General features: G+C 45.3%; 1 protein-coding gene across 1 annotated transcript in view; it reads right to left on the bottom strand.

The window, feature by feature from the left end:
* Positions 1–8,227: 8,227 nt before the first annotated feature.
* Positions 8,228–18,295, bottom strand: part of wnt5b (wingless-type MMTV integration site family, member 5b) — a 43,964-nt gene continuing 33,896 nt past the window's right edge. The window contains exons 5-6 of the mRNA XM_072453262.1: positions 9,088–9,246; positions 8,228–8,804 (exon numbers count right to left, since the gene is read on the bottom strand). Coding sequence (XP_072309363.1) covers positions 8,505–8,804; positions 9,088–9,246 — 459 coding nt within the window. The 3' untranslated portion in view covers positions 8,228–8,504. The remainder of the gene's footprint in view (positions 8,805–9,087; positions 9,247–18,295) is intronic.

Genomic DNA, 18,295 nt, shown 5'->3' with positions numbered 1-18,295 from the left:
CCTGTTCCTTTGTCCTTTTGGCCCTTTTTGGCGGAATGCTGGTTCCAGGAATTAGCCCAGAAAGAATGGATTTGATTCAGGGAAGACTCTTGGAGCTCTGGTCTGGTCTTCTTGGCCCTTTTTGGGCCAGGCATTTGCCAACTTAGCCCAGAAAGGAGAGCTTTGATACAGGCTAGACCTAAAGGGCTCTGGCCTGGTCCTTTTGACCCTTTTGGGGCCAGACTGTTGCCAACCTAACCCAGAAAGGAGGACTTTGATTTAGGCTGGATTGCTGGGGCTCAGGCCTTCTCCTTTTGGCCCTCTTGGGGCCAGGCTGGGGCCAATTCTTTGCCCAGAAAGGATTCCTTTGATACAGGCTAGAACAGGCTCGACTCTTGGGATTCGGGCTTGGTCCATTTGACTACTTTGGGTCCAGGCTGTCGCCAACCTATCCCAGAATGGAGGGCATTGACTCGGGCCAGGTCATTTTGGCCCTTTTTGGCGGAATGCTGGTTCCAGGACTTAGCCCTGAAAGGAGGGATTTGATTCAGGGTACACTCTTGAAGCTCTGGCCTTGTCTTTTTGGCCCTTTTGGGGAAAGGCAGGTGCCAAGTCTTAGCCCAGAATGGAAGATTTTGATACAGATTTTAGAACTGGCTCAACTCTGGGGGCTCTGGCTTGGCCCTTTTGACACCTTTGGGGCCAGGCTGTTGCCAACCTAGCCCAGAAAGGAGGGCTTTGATTTAGGCTGGACTGCGGGGACTCAGGCCTGGTCCTTTAAGCCCTTTTCGGGCTTGGCTGGTGCCAAGATTTAGCAGGGAAAGGAGGGCTTTGGTACAGATTAGATTCTGGGGCCTGTTACTTTGTCCTTCTGGCCCTTTTGGGTCCAAGCTGGTTCCAAGACTTAAGACCAGAAAGGAGGGCTTGGATACAGACTAGATTCTGGGGCCTGTTCCTTGGTACTTTTGGACCTTTTGGGGAAAGACAGATGCCAAGTCTTTGCCCAGGAGGGCTTTGATACAGGCTAGAACAAACAGGCTCTGGCTTGGTCCTTTTGGCCCTTTTGGGGCCAGGCTGGTGACCAGTCTTAGCCCAGAAAGAAGGGCTTTTATACAAGCTCGACACTGGGGACTCCGTCCTGGTCCTTTTGGCCCTTTTGGGACCCGGCTGGTGCCAAATCTAGGCCCTTGAAAAAAAGGCTTTGTCACAGGCTTGACTTTGAGGGTCTTTTCCTTCTGGGCGTGCTGGCCTGGTCCTTTTGGCCCTTTTGGCCCTTTTGTATGTTTTCCCTATATGCACCGAATAAAAACCTTGAGAACAATCCCCACCTCTTGCCGTATATTATAGACTAAACTTCAACAGAATTGGTGGAAAATGCTGGCTTCTCATTGGGCTTGGAAAAGAAACACTTGAATTGTGCTCTAAAAGATTTCCTTCTGGATGTCGGCTGACAACGCATCGGGTCCAGTAACGGTTCAGCTATGAATGGTGGGAGTCAAGGACACCGAGCCGAGAGAGAAACAGAAGAGGAGTCGATTGCTGGTTTATCTTTGACAGACCTACAATTCTGACTGGGACCATTCGACAAAAAAGTAAGGCAGAAACCACTTGTATTTATTACAAAAATCTGCACAATGAAAATGAGGTTGCCAAAAATGTAAAACTTAAACTGAAATTTTAACATTGCCTGCAAGTATGAAAGTAGTGAATGTGAGCTTACTAGTTTAGACAATTAGTTGGACTGATTTAAAGGAGTGGGACTCTGAAAATGTGGGGGGGTAGGTACCCAAAAGGGTGGCTGCCCACGAGTCCGAAGGTTCACTAGTCTGAAAATTCAGAAATTTTAAGGTTCACTAGTCCGAAAGTTCACTAGTCCGAAGGTTCACGGGTCCGAAATTGTGAGCCCGCGGGCTCTACTTGCGGCTCTCCCAGCCGAAGGTGTGTGTGCGCAACGGGCTATCCTTGCCTTCCTTTGCCCTACATACTGGCTTTTTAGACTTGTCTAGTGTTAATGCACTTTTTATGATTAAACTCAGGTATTTTCCATAACCGACTTGTTTCTGTGCATAGCCTGAGCTCCTCATTGTATTATTAATGAATGAATGAACTCCGGGATTAAACTGTTTTCCAGTAGGCATTCTTCAAAAGCTGAATTTCCTTTTTGACTACCAACCCTATGGTGATCGGATCATGCGTATTTCTATACTTACGATCAAATGAAGGTCATAAGTACATACGTGTACTTATGACCGTATGTATTTCTATACATATGATCAAATGAAGGCATGGAGTGGAGGATTCGAGATGTTCCCTTGTTATTATTATATACACAGTACAACTTGGGGTGCCACCTATGAGCAGCTGGTACACTAAACGTTGTGACGAGCCCCAGTGCGTGTCTGCTGCTGTGGCAGCAGCAGGCTTCGTGCGCACTTTACAGACTGACTACATCCCAATGCCGTCTATGCAACTTCACTTTAGCCCTATGAGAAACTTTCGAACCTTCGAACTAGTGAACCTTCGGACCAGTGAACTTTCGGACTTGCGAACCTTCGGACCAGTGAACCTTCGGACCAGTGAACCTTCGAACCAGTGAACCTTCGGACTAGCGAACCTTCGGACTAGTGAACCTTTGGAACCTTCGGACTTGTGAACCTTCGGACTAGCGAGCCTTCGGACTTGTGGGGTGTAACCCCTAAAGGTAACTAAGCTACCTGTCTAAAAGCACTCTACTGAAAGGATTAAAGGAATAATGGAGGATTTTTCGCCGATTTGAAAACTAAAGCTAAAGTGCGCATGTGCACTCACCCCCGTGCGGAAGCACGGAACAGCCTCACTGCTACACGTGCGTTTGTTTATTAGCGCGACGGATCGCATCGCATCTCTAGTCTCCGCAGATTTTCATCTCTTCTGAGCCAGCTCGAACAGTCTTTATCCGTCTTCATTTTGTCCTGTACACTGAAGGAACTATATTATAATAGATCCATACGCTAGACACACACCCGCATGTCAACCACACATGCGCAGCCAGGTAAACGTGCTGCTATGCTGGGGGCGAGCCAACGAGGCTGCAGGTGAGCAGTAGGTGCGCCAAAAAATCCTCCATAATTCCTTTAACTAACATCTGTTGTTAGGTGAAATCTTTTTTTTATTTTTATTTTTATTACACCGACGACTCCAGCTGGGGACATGACAACCTTGCAGCCGGCTACATGGAGGACTCCGGTACCTTCAGCCGCACTAGAAATGAGGCGCAATGGAGGGTGGCGACATGCGGCGCCTTGAGCCCTGCATCGCAACGGCACTGGCCCTCACGAGACAACCCACGCAAACTGACGACAGACGCAACAAACAGGAAGGCGGAAGTGGCAGACAAGGAAAGCAGGAGATACAAAGGAGATTTCATAGTAGAGATATACGGCATCTTCCGGCATGATGGGCACACTGCTACATGAAGTATCCAAGCGGATTCACGCTCCAGTTAAAGCATCCACATCATTTGCCACCATAAAGGCTCAGTTAACCCTGGTGCTTAAAGAAATGTATGGTGTTGCTGTTTTGGGGACATACTGATGTGAAATTAAGAATAAAATGTGTTATTTTAAGCAGAAACTCCTTATTTGTTATTTGTGTATTACTATGATCTATAACGTTTATTAAAAATAATATTTTATCCATCCATTTTCTCCCGCTTTATCCGGGGCCGGGTCGCGGGGGCAGCAGTCTGTGCAGGGACTTCCAGACTTCCTTCTCCCCAGACACTTCCTCTAACTCCTCCGGGGGGATCCCGAGGCGTTCCCAGGCCACCCGAGAGACATAGTCTCTCCAGCGTGTACTGGGTCTTCCCCGGGGCCTCTTCCCGGTGGGACATGCCTGAAACACCTCCCGAGGGAGGCGCCCAGGAGGCATCCGGAACAGATGCCCGAGCCACCTCAGCTGGCAACTCTCGACGTGGAAGAGCAGCGGCTCTACTCCGAGCTCCCCCGCGGAGGAAACTCATTTTGACCGCTTGTATCCGCGATCTTGTTCTTTCGGTCACTACCCAAAGCTCATGACCATAGGTGAGGTTAGGAACATAGACCGACCGGTAAATAGAGAGCTTTGCCTTTCGGCTCAGCTCCCTCTTTACCACAACGGTCCGATGCAGCAACTGCATCACTGCAGCCGCTGCACCGATCTGCCTGTCAATCTCACGCTCCATCCTTCCCTCACTCGTGAACAAGACCCCGAGATACTTGAACTCCTCCACTTGGGGCAAGGACTCCCCACCCACCTGAAGAGGGCAAACCACCTTTTTCTGGAATCCTGTGGTCCCCAAACCTGACACCCTCCGACCCCTGACTGCGCCTAGAAATTCTGTCCATAAAAATTAAGACAGAACCGGTGACAAAGGGCAGCCCTAGCGGAGTCCAACATGCACTGGGAACAGGTCTGACTTACTGCCGGCAATGCGAACACAGCTCCTGCTCCGGTCATACAGGGACCGGACAGCCCTGAGCAAAGGGCCCCGGACCCCGTACTCCCGGAGCACCCTCCAAAGGACAACCCGAGGGACACGGTCGAAAACCTTCTCCAGATCCACAAAGCACATGTGGACTGGTTGGGCGAACTCCCATGAACCCTCGAGCACCCGATGGAAGGTATAGAGCTGGCCCAGTGTTCTACGACCGGGACGAAAACCACTCTGCTCCTCCTGAATCCGAGGTTCGACTATCGGTCGGATTCTCCTCTCCAGTACCTTGGAATAGATCTTACCCGGGAGGCTGAGGAGTGTGATCCCTCTGTAGTTGGAACACACCCTCCGGTCCCCCTTCTTGAACAGAGGGACCACCACCCCGGTCTGCCAGTCCAGAGGCACGGTCCCACACCGCCACGCAATGTTGCAGAGACGTGTCAACCAAGACTATCCTACAACATCTAGATATTTTAGGTACTCAGGACGGATCTCATCCACCCCCGGAGCCCTGCCACCGAGGAGTTTGCGAACAACCTCAGTGACTTCCGCTTGGGTGATGGATGAGCCAGCCTCTGAGTCCCCGGTCTCTACTTCCTCTTCGGAAGACATGACTGAGGGATTAAGGAGATCCTCAAAGTATTCCTTCCACCGTTCGACGACATCTCCAGTCGAGGTCAGCAGGCCTCCACAGCACCGTAAACGGTGTTGGTGAGGCGCTGCTTCCCCCTCCTGAGGCGCCGGACGGTTTGCCAGAATTTCTTTGGTGCCGACCGATAGTCCTCCTCCATGGCCTCCCCGAACTCCTCCCAGGCCCGGGTTTTTGCCTCTGCGACAGCACGAGCCGCGGCTCGCTTGGCCTGCCGATACCTCCGTGCAGCCGCATCAACAATGGAGGCGGAGAACATGGTCCACTCGGACTCAATGTCCCCAACCTCTCCCGGGACATGGGAGAAGCTCTCCCGGAGGTGCGAGTTGAATACCCTACTGACAGAGGGCTCCACAAGACGTTCCCAACAGACCCTCACAATGCGCTTGGGCCTGCCAAGTCTGTCCGGCTTCCTCCTCCAGCGGATCCAACTGGGGTAAGACCAGGCCACCAGGCGCTCGCCATCGAGCACCCATCCCAGGCCTGGCTCCAGGATGGGGCCCCGGTGACGCCGATCCGGGCGACGTAATCGGCCTTGTTTGTGAACTCATCATAAAGGGCTTCTGAACCGATCTTTGTCTGACCCGTCACCTAGAATATTTTATATGCTGATGATTTACGGGTGCCCAATGCATCGGGGGCAGTGAGGGTCGATCACAAAGCAGCACGAGAGCTACAATCACCATGTTTCAGCAAGAACACCGCTGTGGGCTCGACACACAGCGCGAGCAACAAGCCGAAGTGCGAGCCAAAGTGCGCGAGCCGAAGAGCGCGAGCCGTGTAATGCACGCTGTCAAAGGAGAGAAAGTCAAGCTCTGCAGGTTAAGCTCAACCTTTTATCATTTAGCGTAGCCCCTTTTTGTGGTCAGTATATTTTATTTTCTAAATACTCAGCTGTATTAAATGGTTTAGTTAAATAGACGATTTTCACTCCCCTTTTTATATTGCACATTTGTATATGATAAACAATAGTAGGCTATTAATGAAAGCCTACATTGTGTTTCTATAGCCTAATTATGGTTAAACAAAAATAAAAACCTGTTTAATACTGACAATAAAAACAATACAAAATTATACAATTATTTAGATCTATAGGTAGATCGTTGGGCTTTGTTGAATATAAAAGTAGCGAGAACGTGTGGGCACCCTTGGTTTATGGAATGTACAAAAAATTAACCAATTACTCGATTAATTGAAGAAAAGTATCGATAGCTTTCTTGATGACTAAAATAAAGTAAAATCTTTTCCCCTGGCTTCGACACGGAAAATCAGGTCAGCGTGGACGATGCACGAGGTGGCGTGTTCGGCAAAAATGATGAAATTTTGTGTCAAACATAAACCTTCCTTTACTGTGCAGGGGCCAGTGTGGGATGCAGAAGCGTTGGTCCCTACACAGTAAAGGAAGATTTATACTTCACGCAAAATGTTGTCGTTTTACAATGGCCCGCAATAGTTATATGTGGACACTGTTGCACAGGCGAAAGATTCCATATTCATGCATCAGCAGCAGGAATATGAACTTGGGTTTTGACATTTCTCTTTTAAAAGCTTAAGGTAAATTCACTAAAAAAAAGTTTTAGGGACTTGTAATAAAGCAAAAATGTCCAGGTGGAATCCATACCAAAGTCCTAGTCATTTTTCATTTCATTTTAGGTTATTTTTTTACTTGTGAGTTTGGAGTACAAACTGACCCAGATGCTTCCCAGAATTATTGATTTGACTGGAAATAATAGAGTTACAGCTTAAACAGCTTGAGTTTTCCCTTTTATAAAATAGTGGATAAAATAGAATAAATAAAGAAAAAAGTCCAACATCCTATGCGTAAATGTTTGGCGGGCCGGATTAAAATGTCTGGGGGGTCGGATGAGGGACACCCCTGACTTAAACAGACCAAGACAGTGGAGACGCTTTAAGACTGTACCAACCCACTCCAAAGTGAACCAGTGGAAACATGCCTTATACTGAAAAAATAAGACAAATTATTTTGATCATGGCAAAAATGACTAAATCAACCACTTTTTTCAGACTAATTTATCAAAAGAATATACAATACATTAAAATAAATGTATCAACCCCATATTAAAATATACTTTGTGATCTACATTTCTCTCAAAAGTTGCATGTATTTCATTAAATGCAGTCCTTTCGGTTTATACACACAAATGAATAAAACCAAAACCATTAAGTTTCATGTTTACATTGGTAATACATTGGTAAACAGCTTCATTGTTTGGGATACGGATAGTCTTTTGTAGCTGTGTGGGTCCTTTCCCCAGTTTATTTCTCTGTAATTATGGAGTCATCAATCTCAATAATGGACAAGCTTTTCCTCCACTGACAGCTGAAGGATGCAGAGCCATTTCCAGGATGGCTGATGATGACAAAACTCATTAAAACAGATGTTGAGTATTAGATCTCAGCTAACTAGCAGGTGAAAACGGAATTATGAATTAAAAGATCACATTTGATGCACATTCTTGAATATGTTTATGGTAATTCATTTTAAGCATGTTGGTGGTTTTATAAATTACACAGAAAGGTTGCATTATGCTGTGGGTCGCCGCTGGCAACAGTTGTTGTACCACATGGGACAGGAAAAATACAGCACTGCTGATTGTCCGAATGTTCATCAAAAGACAGAAACTAAACAATTTTTTTTAATGAAAAAAATAACACTAGAGCTTTAATGACGTACAAGAGCTTAATGAACATAGACATTGCCATTAGCAAAGGAAGTCGATTTTGTCAGTCCCTCAATAACCTACATTTTGTGCTTTATTTATTATTATTTATATATTTATTTGAACACTTTTTACACACCCATATATGCAACGAAGAGCCCAGAATGGATGTGTCCATTTTAGTTACAGGAACCATCCTTATTCGGTAGAGATCTTCATCGAGAATAGTTTTAATTTTATTTTAGGATTGTTATAAATGATGCAATTATGATTGCATTTAACATTTGTCAATTCGTTGTCAAATAAATCTTGAAATGTTTTCTGCCGTCCCCCATCCTTCTTGCGATCCGTTATAGGTTTTATTTGTTTTTGTAAAGTTGAAAATAACAAATTATTTTGAAGATTGATGTATCCGTTGGGTTTTGGATTTCCATACTTCTGTCAATGGAATTTTTGATTAACTTTGTTAAATAATTGGCATCCTGTACAACGTATTGACACGTTACCTATTTATATAGTCATTACTGATGTTTCTGAATATTGCATTTGAGCAGAAATCGTCAAGAGATCTTTGTAAACAAACAACATCTTTGCATCTTAACAAATCTTGTACCATGTGCATTGTCCGTAGCGTCTTTGGTTATTTTAATTTTGCAGTCACGGATTTCAATTCAACAGTAATCAGGACATTGTAATCCTTAAAATCATGTCTGTATCGCATCACCAATTGTCTTTAGCGGTCTCATTTGCAAACGTACTGATCCACCAGTGTCGTGCACTTCTTGCATTTGACGTAACAGCACCAGTGGAACTTGCAGTGGCAGCGTTCGTGTTTGTACGTTTTGAACTGGTCATAGCCTCGACCACAGCACATGAGCTCGCAGCCGTCCATGCCCTCTGACGTCTTGTTGCAGAGTCGGCCTGTGGTGCCCAGGGAGCCTGTGGTCTCGTTGCGGAGGCAGTAGTCCGGGCTGGGGTCGATGTAAACCAGGTCCTCGGGTGTGGGGTTGTTGAAGCGCTTGTCCACCAGCTCCAGTTTGCTCTGCCAGAGAAAAGAAAGCTGGTGAGGTTCGTAAGGCGTTAGGAATAATTATGTATGTGCTAGGGTGGGAAAATAGTGAAAAACAGAACAAGCATTTTAAGCTGTTTGCAATAGGCCAAAGTTATTCCTTATTTTCTCACATATTCCAAGCATCCTAATTATCCACTGCAATGAATTTATAAGCAATTTTCAAAACTTTCAGAAGCCCGAGTGAGTCACAATATTGTAAACAAACTTCTATCCACACTTTTAAAGCAGTGATGTAGTGTGATATTGTGTGTACCTTTCTCCCGATACGCATGGCGGCAGCACTGTCGTACTTCTCCTTCAGAAACTCTCCCACTCGTCTGAAGTCTGCCAGCTGGAGCCAGCAAGTCTTCAGACTGCACGAGCCCGAGACGCCATGACACTTACAGGCCACGTTTGCCAGGTTATACGCCGCCTGTCAATTAAAAAAAAAAAACACATACGTTCATTACACAAGACACACAAACCCTTAGTACTTTAAGAATATAATGTAAAGAATATATCACTAACTAAATAAAACACTTTTCACTATTTCTGAGACCTATTTACAAATTACCCTTTTACGTCTATTGAGTAACATTTGTATATAAAGTAAAAGGAGCCCATATAAAAGTATTGAATCAATTTGCAGTAAAGAGGTGTTGATGTGGAGTGGATGGCCATCTGGACATTATGGTCAAATGAGTCGTTTCATGTCATTGATGCCAAAACGTGTGTGACAGGTATACCGGTATATGAGTTTCTAGTTTTTGTTGTTGTTGTTGTTGTTTTATGGCGGTTGGCATCCGAGTGTTGCATTACCGCCAGACTTTATTCCTCAGACTTTGTCGTAGTCCTTCAGACTCTGTCGTAGTCCGTAAAAGTACTCCTTCCATTGCTTTGGTGTTACAAAGCCCATGAGGTCATGATATGTCTTTGTGACTAGAATAGTTGTTGTTGTTTCAGAGACCAACCGGCTTTATTCCAGGGAGACTCCTCTCCATCTTCCTCTCCTTCCTTGACGCTCGGCGCTTCCACCGCACAGCTCCACTCTCTAGGCTTCATTCCATAGGCTCCAATATGTCCACTGATGTCGCTGCTTGGCAGCCGCGCGTCTACGAGACTGGGCGAGGACAGGAGACCACTCCCACCCCCATCTCGCCACTCCGATCACTCTGACTCCCCAAAAGCAGACCCCCATCACTCCGACTCCCATCCAGCGCCCCCAGCCTGTTTTCTATATCTGCCCAATCAAGCTCCCCCGTTCCAAGGAATCTCCCTGCAGCTCCAGCAATGATCCTGATCCTTTCAGTTCTGCTTTGAGTCTGAGCAGCACAGTTTACAACATCCACCATAAAGAGTACAAAATCCTCTCTATCCACAACCAGGGTATTCTCATTAATTCTGGAACCTGCACACTTGGGACCTCCACTCTTGAAACCTTCACACGTCTTGGGAGCCACGCTGGCCTTTCTCATTTCGCCCTGGCTGGGAGCAGCGCTGGCTCCCCTCTCTGTATTTACTCTAAACTCGTTAATTGAAACTTTCTTGACTGCATCTGCATAGGATATACCTTGAGAGACCTTTATTTTCTGCACATCAGCAGCTCTTTTGCTAAACCTGCATCCCCCGAAGGCAGAGCTATGTTCTTCCCCACAGTTACAGCACTTCAGTTTTGCACCCACGTCACACTTCCCATACCCGTGGTCTCCTGCACATTTACCACATCTTTGCTTCCCTCTACAGACCGCTGCAATATGCCCAAAGCGCTGGCACTTAAAGCAACGCAGGGGCGGCGGAACATATGGCCTGACGCTATAGCACATGTACCCAATGAACACCTTACTAGGCAGGCACCTCCCTTCAAGTGTTACCATTACCGACAAGCTGTCACATCTTACCCCAAACCGGGTCACCTTCAAACGCCTAGCGTCCACCACCGTAACTCCAGTCAAATTCTCCTTAACTTCATCCACAGACGTCGCCGTAGGGACACCTACGATAACTCCTCTGACCGTGTTTCTTTCAGCATCAGACACAAGAATGTCCTTTCCACCCAGACGTTTAGTTCCAATCGCCTTCCGTTGCTGAGCCGCGTCCTTGCACACGACCAGCAGCGAGCCATCTCTAAGGACACTCGCACTCTTGATCACTCCCACAGCTACAGTTAGGCTCTTTGACAATGCCACTGAATTCCACTCCTTAAAGGATGCACTATCCTGTGCAAGCTTTATGATCACCTTACAGTCTCTGCTCTCACCCCGGATATCAATAGCTTCAGCCTCATCCTGCTGCTCATTCCCAGAACCCTCGGACGAGCTAAGGGACTTTTTACGTTTCCGGGCACGTGCAGGCAGAAAAGGCTGCTCCTCCACGCCGTCCAGAACGTCTTCCATCCCCGATCCACTCTCCTCCGCCATCTCCCGTCTCTCCAGACCGGGTGTTGAGCAAGGTCTCCTCACAGTTTTAGTCCAGGGCTACTTCATTTGATGGAATATCATCAGTTTTTACACCAATCTAGTCAGTTTGTGAAGAAAAGTGTAAAATGACAGAAAACAGAGCAGAGTTCTAAATTATATCGATGACATCACACAAGGGAGACTCGGAACTCCTTTCAAATGTTTGAGACTATTTGCAACAAACTAATTTTTCTGAAGTTTTAAAAATAAATTGAACAAAACAAAGGTAATCTCATGTATTCATTTATGTAACATTAGAGGCGTTTGGATTCTAGGTAAGGGAGTAAACTTTTTAAACTGAAAATAGCTCAACTGAAACAAATTGTGAAACATTTGTAGCAAAATCTTAACGGCCTTTTAGTCAAATGAGTCGTTTCATTTGCACTAAAGGTGAGTTATAATCAGGGTGAGTCAGAATCAGAATCAGAATAAGTTTATTGCCATTTATCAATGAACAGGATTCACGGATATAGGAACTTGTCCTGGCGGTTGGGTGCATCACAAACATAACACTGAACAATAAATACAAAGACAATGGACAATAAATAACTACACTCACCCTGATTATAACACTGTATGGCTTGAATTGATTAAACTGAAATCCCTGTCATAAAGTAGGCAACAGCTCTACTCAGAATATGAAAGGGTTTATTGTCATTGTCAATGAACAGAATTCACAAACATAGGAACTTGTCATGGTGATTCAGTGCAACATAAAACAATTAATAAGTCAAAAGAGAAACAATTCAAATCTACTATGGGATAAAAAATAACAAAAAGCCATATGATAAAAAAATAAGAATAAAAATTATAAATAGACTTAATGTACACTAATTTAGAGTTGAGTGATTAAATTATGGTTAAAGTGTTTAAGAAGTGTTCCTGAGTCCAACAGCAGAAGGTAAGAAACTGTTCTTGTGGCTGGAGGTTCTGGACCGTAGCCTCCTGCTTGAGGGGAGTGGCTCAAATAGTCCATGTCCGACCTGCACGTCCCAGAGCCCTATAGACGTACAGGTCCTGCAGAGATGGAATTCTGCAGCTGATCACCTTCTCAGCAGAGCGCACAATGTGCTGTAGTCTCTGTTTGTCCATGGCTGTGGCTCCAGCGTACTACACGGAGATTGAGGAGGTGAGGATGGACTCAATGATGGCCATGTAGAACTGCACCATCACCTCCGCTGGCAGCTTGGCTTTCCTTAGCTGCCGCAGGAAGTACATCCTCTACTTGATGGGGGAGCTGATGGTGGGCTCCCACTTGAGGTCCTGGGTGATGGTGGTGCCGAGAAAGCGGAGCGAGTCCACGGTGGTGATAGGGGAGTCTGTGATGGTGAGGGGGGCTGGGGGGCTATGACATTCCTGAAGACCACGATCATCTCCACTGTCTTCTGGGCGTTGAACTCGAGGTTGTTACCGCTGCACCAGGACACCAGCCGGTCCACCTCCCTTCTGTAGACAGACTCATCCTCGTCCAAGATGAGCCCGATGAGGGTGGTGTTGTCCGCACACTTCATCTGTTTTTTTAGGTGGGGAGGACCAGGCGCTCAAATACTTCTCTGTATATACCTCAAATACAGACGTCAGCGCCACAGATCATTTAGTCATTTAGTCCAGTGTTCCGGGGCTTCTTGAGGACAGGGACAATGATGGACGACTTGAAGCAGGCTGGGACACGGCATGACTCCAGTGAGGTGTTAAAAATGCCAGTGAAGATGGGGGCCAGCTCATATGTGCAGAGTCAGATGGCCAGCTTTTCGAGGGTTGGATTTCCAAAATAGTCTGCTTACCTGCTTTCCTGTTCCTGAACTGTGAGAGTGGTGGGGGAGGTGGGGGGGGGCGGGGTTGGGTTGGCAGAGGTGTCCACAGTAGGAGAGGGGGTGTCAATTCGAGAATAGAAGGTTTTCTGTCGTCTGCGGAAGGGGGGGCTCTAGGCTTGTAATTGGTAAGATGCTGGAGCCCCCTCAACACAGAGTTGTTGTTTGAGAACTGCTGCTTCAGACGCGTATTGTACTGAGATCTAGCTCTTGACACCTGCATACTAAATCCGTACTTTGCATCTTTGTAGCGCTCTCTATCACCGGCCCTGTGCGCTGCCTCCTTCTGCTGCCATAAGTGCCTCAGTTTTGGTGTAGGGTTTATCATTGTTGAAGGTGACTTTAGTGCAGGGGTGTCAAACTCATTTTGGGCCGCAGGCCGAATTTCGACGCTCAGGCTGGGTCGCGGGCCGAACGTAACGTAAAACATAAAACAATAAAAAAAAATATAAGAAATAAATAGCTTTATATAGCCTACGCTGTTTTTGAAGCAATTACTGGATCAATTAAAAGAAATTACAAACACGTTAGTTCTCATAAACTGAAATGGACTGAGAAAAACAAGTGTAATTTCACCAACACTGTGCTTCAGTTTATGTGCATTACAACTTCAGAGTTGATCTACAGAGATAAACATTTAGTCGATTGTTAAATATTGTTAAATAGGTACCGTATTTTGCACACGAAAAGGTGCACCGGATTATTAAGCGCACTATCAGCTATCAGTGTACCATGTGTACTGGTCCATAAATAAAGCGCACCAGACGATAAAGCGCATGAGATAAACAAAACAGACGGATAATTCAGAGTCAGTTGAGCTTTATGAAACGCGTTCAAGTCATTCAGATCAACATTGTTCAACATCAAAACACACTCTGCTATCACTAACAGACACGTTAGCATATCCAAATCAATTCTCAGTCAAGATCACTTGTAAACACGTAAAATACAAACACAGAACACACTCTGCTACCGCTAAAAGACACGTTAGCGTATTCACAACAACTCACAGCCTCGCTCAGTTGCAACACGTAAAATACAACACAGTCTGATATCGCTAAAAGACACGTTAGCATATCCACTACAACTTCCAGCCTCGTTCAGTTGCAACACGTAAAATACATCACAATACACTAACTTTTTCAGTTCATTCCTCGTCATCAAATCATTCAAATGAGCCGAAGTACATCCCGCATAGCTATGACCAGACGTCCCGATTTACCTGGGATAGCCCCGATTGTTTACGTCCTGTGTCCCGGTTTAATGTCTGCTGGGGCGCATAATGGTAAAAGCAGCCAAAGCGCCGATAGTGCTCCGTGCTAAAATCTCTTTGGTCATGTGATCCCGCATCTCGGACCCACGCGGCAGTTAAGTGATGATTCCGGCCTTTTGATTCCCACAGTTGACTGATAGTTTAGCCCGTAAGCGCATAATATAAGTTCCAATGGTCTCTCGGCAGCTATCTTGGGGTCCTTCATTTACCGGTAGGTGTCTGCGTTGTGCCTGACTGAAAATGTTGTTTACGTTTTGACAAAGTGTCGCGTGTGCCGCGTGCAGGTAGACTACTATTTCCAGAATGCTTTGCACATATGTTGTTGGAACTTCCGGTTCCGGAGTACTGTAAATATAGTCGCGCATCGGCGTCTCGGGTCCCAAATCTTCTTTATACACCATGTACCACACAAAATATCTTCGCGGTCAGTAAGCACAACCAGAAATAAACCATATATTAAGCGCACCGGACTATTAAGCGCACGGACGGCTTTTGAGGACGTTAAAGACTTTTACGTGCGCTTTACAGTGCGGAAAATACGGTATTTGGAACTGAAAAATATTGTATTTGACTTTAGAACAAAATAAACTTCTCAAGATTTAAAAACCTTTTAAATGTACTAACTAACATTTCCACGTCTGTGTAGTTCTCTGTAGTAGTCTGTAGCTATCTGTAGTTCTCGTTACACCTGAACTGACTCACCACTAAATACAAACACACGTGAAGCGATTAAGGAGGTTAAGTTATGAGCCACAGTGTTCCATCAAACCAAACTCTTTTCTCAAATCGTGGGCCAAATATTATGTACAAAATAAAACAATAGAAAATATAAGAAATAAATTGCTTTCTTACAGCCTAGTAATAGTTGTGGAGACTGTTGCGCAAATGTGCAGCAGGTGAAAGACTGCTCATTTCTGATGTGAAATGTTCATATTACAGACATGTTTCTGCTCAAACTCAATACAAGCTCACTATTTTCATAGTTTAAGTTGATCTTAGTGACAAATGATTCATGTAGTGACTCAAACGAGGTCATTGTGTTTGTGTTGTTCACAGTCACATTAGTGTGGACACAGTCATGTTCATACTTTATTACACTCCGACCTGTGTTTTTAACTGTGGCTCCTGATCTGTCCAGGTTTGTAGAGGATATTTTCCTCACAAAGCATCATCACAGAAGTTAGTTTTCCTGTTGTTAGCTCCACTTTTAGCACAACTCTAACATCCACAAAACAGCCTTCTTTCTTTCTTCCACGTGTTTCATAAAGCCACACGTCTCTGTCCTCGCTCCTCTGCTCTGAGGTGCGTAAGTGCAGTAAAGTGCGCAAACGCGTGTCTTACTTCTCTCAGCACTTCTCCCTTCACAGTACACAGGGCCGTAAAGAGCCACGCGGGGGAGGGGCGGCCACCAGCGGCATTGTGGGACGTGTAGTTTTTAGCGCTAACAACGGTTACGGAAGTAACTACGGTTCTATGAACGAAAAAAAAAAATTATATTAATTCAAAATGTTCGGTGGGCCGGATTAAAACGTTTGGCGGGCCGGATGTTTGACACCCCTGCTTTAGAGTGTGATGGTATACTGCTGTACTCACAGAATTGAATGTATGACGTCACAGTGTCCGTGTACTCATCCAAACTATCTGTGGCAGCTCTGAAAACCTCCCAGTCTGTAAGGCTTCCCCAAAAAATATGTCAGTTTGCCGTAACCCGACCAACTTGGTAAAAAAAATTGCCGACTGGCATTTTTTTTTAGCAACCTGATGCCAAATATATTTTTTTCTCTTATATCTTGCCGACTCCCCGACAGTTTTTTTCAAAAAAGCGCTGTGTTGAATAATTTGCATGAACAACATACAGCATGAGCTCTCCGCGGCAAAAGGATGTGTGAGCAGGCAGAGCGTTACTGTAAGGAAGGTATCCACAAACTGCTCAACAAAGAACAACCCAAACTTTGTGCTCAAGAAAACAGCGACTAGCCCAACCCCGAAGCCGGTCCGCAACGGCAGCACATTCTGGAAACATCGGCGCTCAGCCCGGTGGAATCGACGGGCTCGTCCGCTGGATAGTCACCAAGATGAGCGTCAATAAGAACGCCTCCCAGGAGTACGCCGGGAGGCGGGAAGAAGTGGTCGCGGCCCAGGAGTAGTTCTTCGCCCCGGAACCACGCAGAGGCATCTCGTAGACCAGGGGTATTCAATTAAAAGTCACTGAGGTCCAGTTATTAAATTTTGTTCAAGTAGAAGGTCTGAACAGAAGTCCAGCTTGTGTTGACATTTTCATATGGTTTCAACAATACTTATTGTTAATTTCCCATGCAGGAAATGAACTGGGCGCATAACTATCTCTTTTACCATAAATAAAAGTAGTCCTAGGCAAATAAATTCAAGTCCTTTATTTCAGATTAAAGAAAACAGAAACCTCAGAATATTTTTTTTTTTCAAGTGCAAAGTGGAATAACTAATTGTTCTCTTAAATAACTTATAACAACTAAAATGTGCAAACAGAGCATTGACTTAACATTCTCTCATCTTTGTTCTTAAAATAAGGAGGTCCCAGCCCAAAAAAAAGAAGGCCTACTTTTCCAGAAAAAAAATCCACATCTTCAGAAAACAAGTGGCTTTTCTCTGAACTTTTCTCTTTTAATTCTTTTTCTTTTACTTTTCTTATAGGGTCCTGGACCCTACCTTTAATGAGAAAAATGAGCATGTGGCTGACCTGCCAGTAATTTAAATCTTGGTTGGAATGAAGTTAGTGCCAGGCACATGTCTAGGTGTTCATTGTTGAGCCTAGAATGGTACTTGTTTCATAGTCAAGGTGTACAGTGCTACTTTGGTTAGACCAGGGAACACACTCTCAGAAACTTCTGTAACCAGAAAGTAGCGGGGTCAGTTGTCTCAAAATGCTCTCTTAATGCAGCATTTTCCCTGCAGATCAATGAGCTCAAGCTGTAGAGATCCTGCATGTGCCCACTTGAATGTCTGAGTCACTTGACTTCTCTGATGAGGAAAGGATTCTGAATTAACAGGAGGAGCTGCTGCCCAAAACTTCATTAATGATATTGCACGCTTTACAATAATCAAAATGGTGAAGGTATATGTGGCAGTTGAGTGCAGCAACCGGGAAGATAAACGGAGCGAAGTACTATTGGAAACCGAGAAACCCGGAAAGAAGAGCGCGATGGACATATACCGTGTTCTGCACAAGCTGTAGAATTAACATCAGTTTTATTAAGGCGGTAGACCTTTTGTTGATCTGAATCTATCGTTTGTCACTCACGCCGTGCGCCGCTCCCTCTGCCGCGCGGCGGAGCTGACAGCTGTTCAGCCCCGTGCAGGTGACTGAACCCCGGGCATGCAGTATTGTCGTATTTATTGGAGTAGCAGCGCCGTGTCAATATAGCCACGGCCGTACACAAAAAAAATGCTCCATGAATATGACTTTATCTCGTGAATTTACCACCGGTCACGGGCCCGGACAGAACCCCATTTGGTGATGGCTGTCGTAGACAGGACTGGACAGGGTATTGAACAACTGTAGACTATTGTAACGTCCCTTCGGGTTTCGTTGTGCAAGACTTTATGCACTTTATAGTTTATCTTTATGAACAATTATCATCGGAAGTTGCTTTACAAATATTGCGCACCGGAGTATAATGAAGCTCCACAGGACCGATATTCGATATGGCCTGATATATCCTTCTCGACTCATTGTCACCATCGAAGGAGATAAACACATCTACAACAACGCAGTACATTATTAGTACTGTTACCATGGTCTCACTCCAGGAAACCTATTATTCCATCCTTTAGATTTTAAAACGGTTCGCTTTTGTTTTATTGTGTTTTCGGAAGAGATCCTCTCAAGCATATCTCCAGAATTTGTGTAGCGTGGATGAAAAGTGGATTTTCTGTAAAAAATTTACAAAAAAGAAAATAATTTGT

This window comes from Eucyclogobius newberryi, unplaced genomic scaffold, assembly GCF_026437365.1.
Source record: "Eucyclogobius newberryi isolate DKJ021-1_F unplaced genomic scaffold, fEucNew1.0.hap1 SCAF_2, whole genome shotgun sequence".
Lineage (NCBI taxonomy): Eukaryota > Metazoa > Chordata > Actinopteri > Gobiiformes > Gobiidae > Eucyclogobius > Eucyclogobius newberryi.
This window is presented reverse-complemented; position numbering and strand designations above follow the sequence as displayed.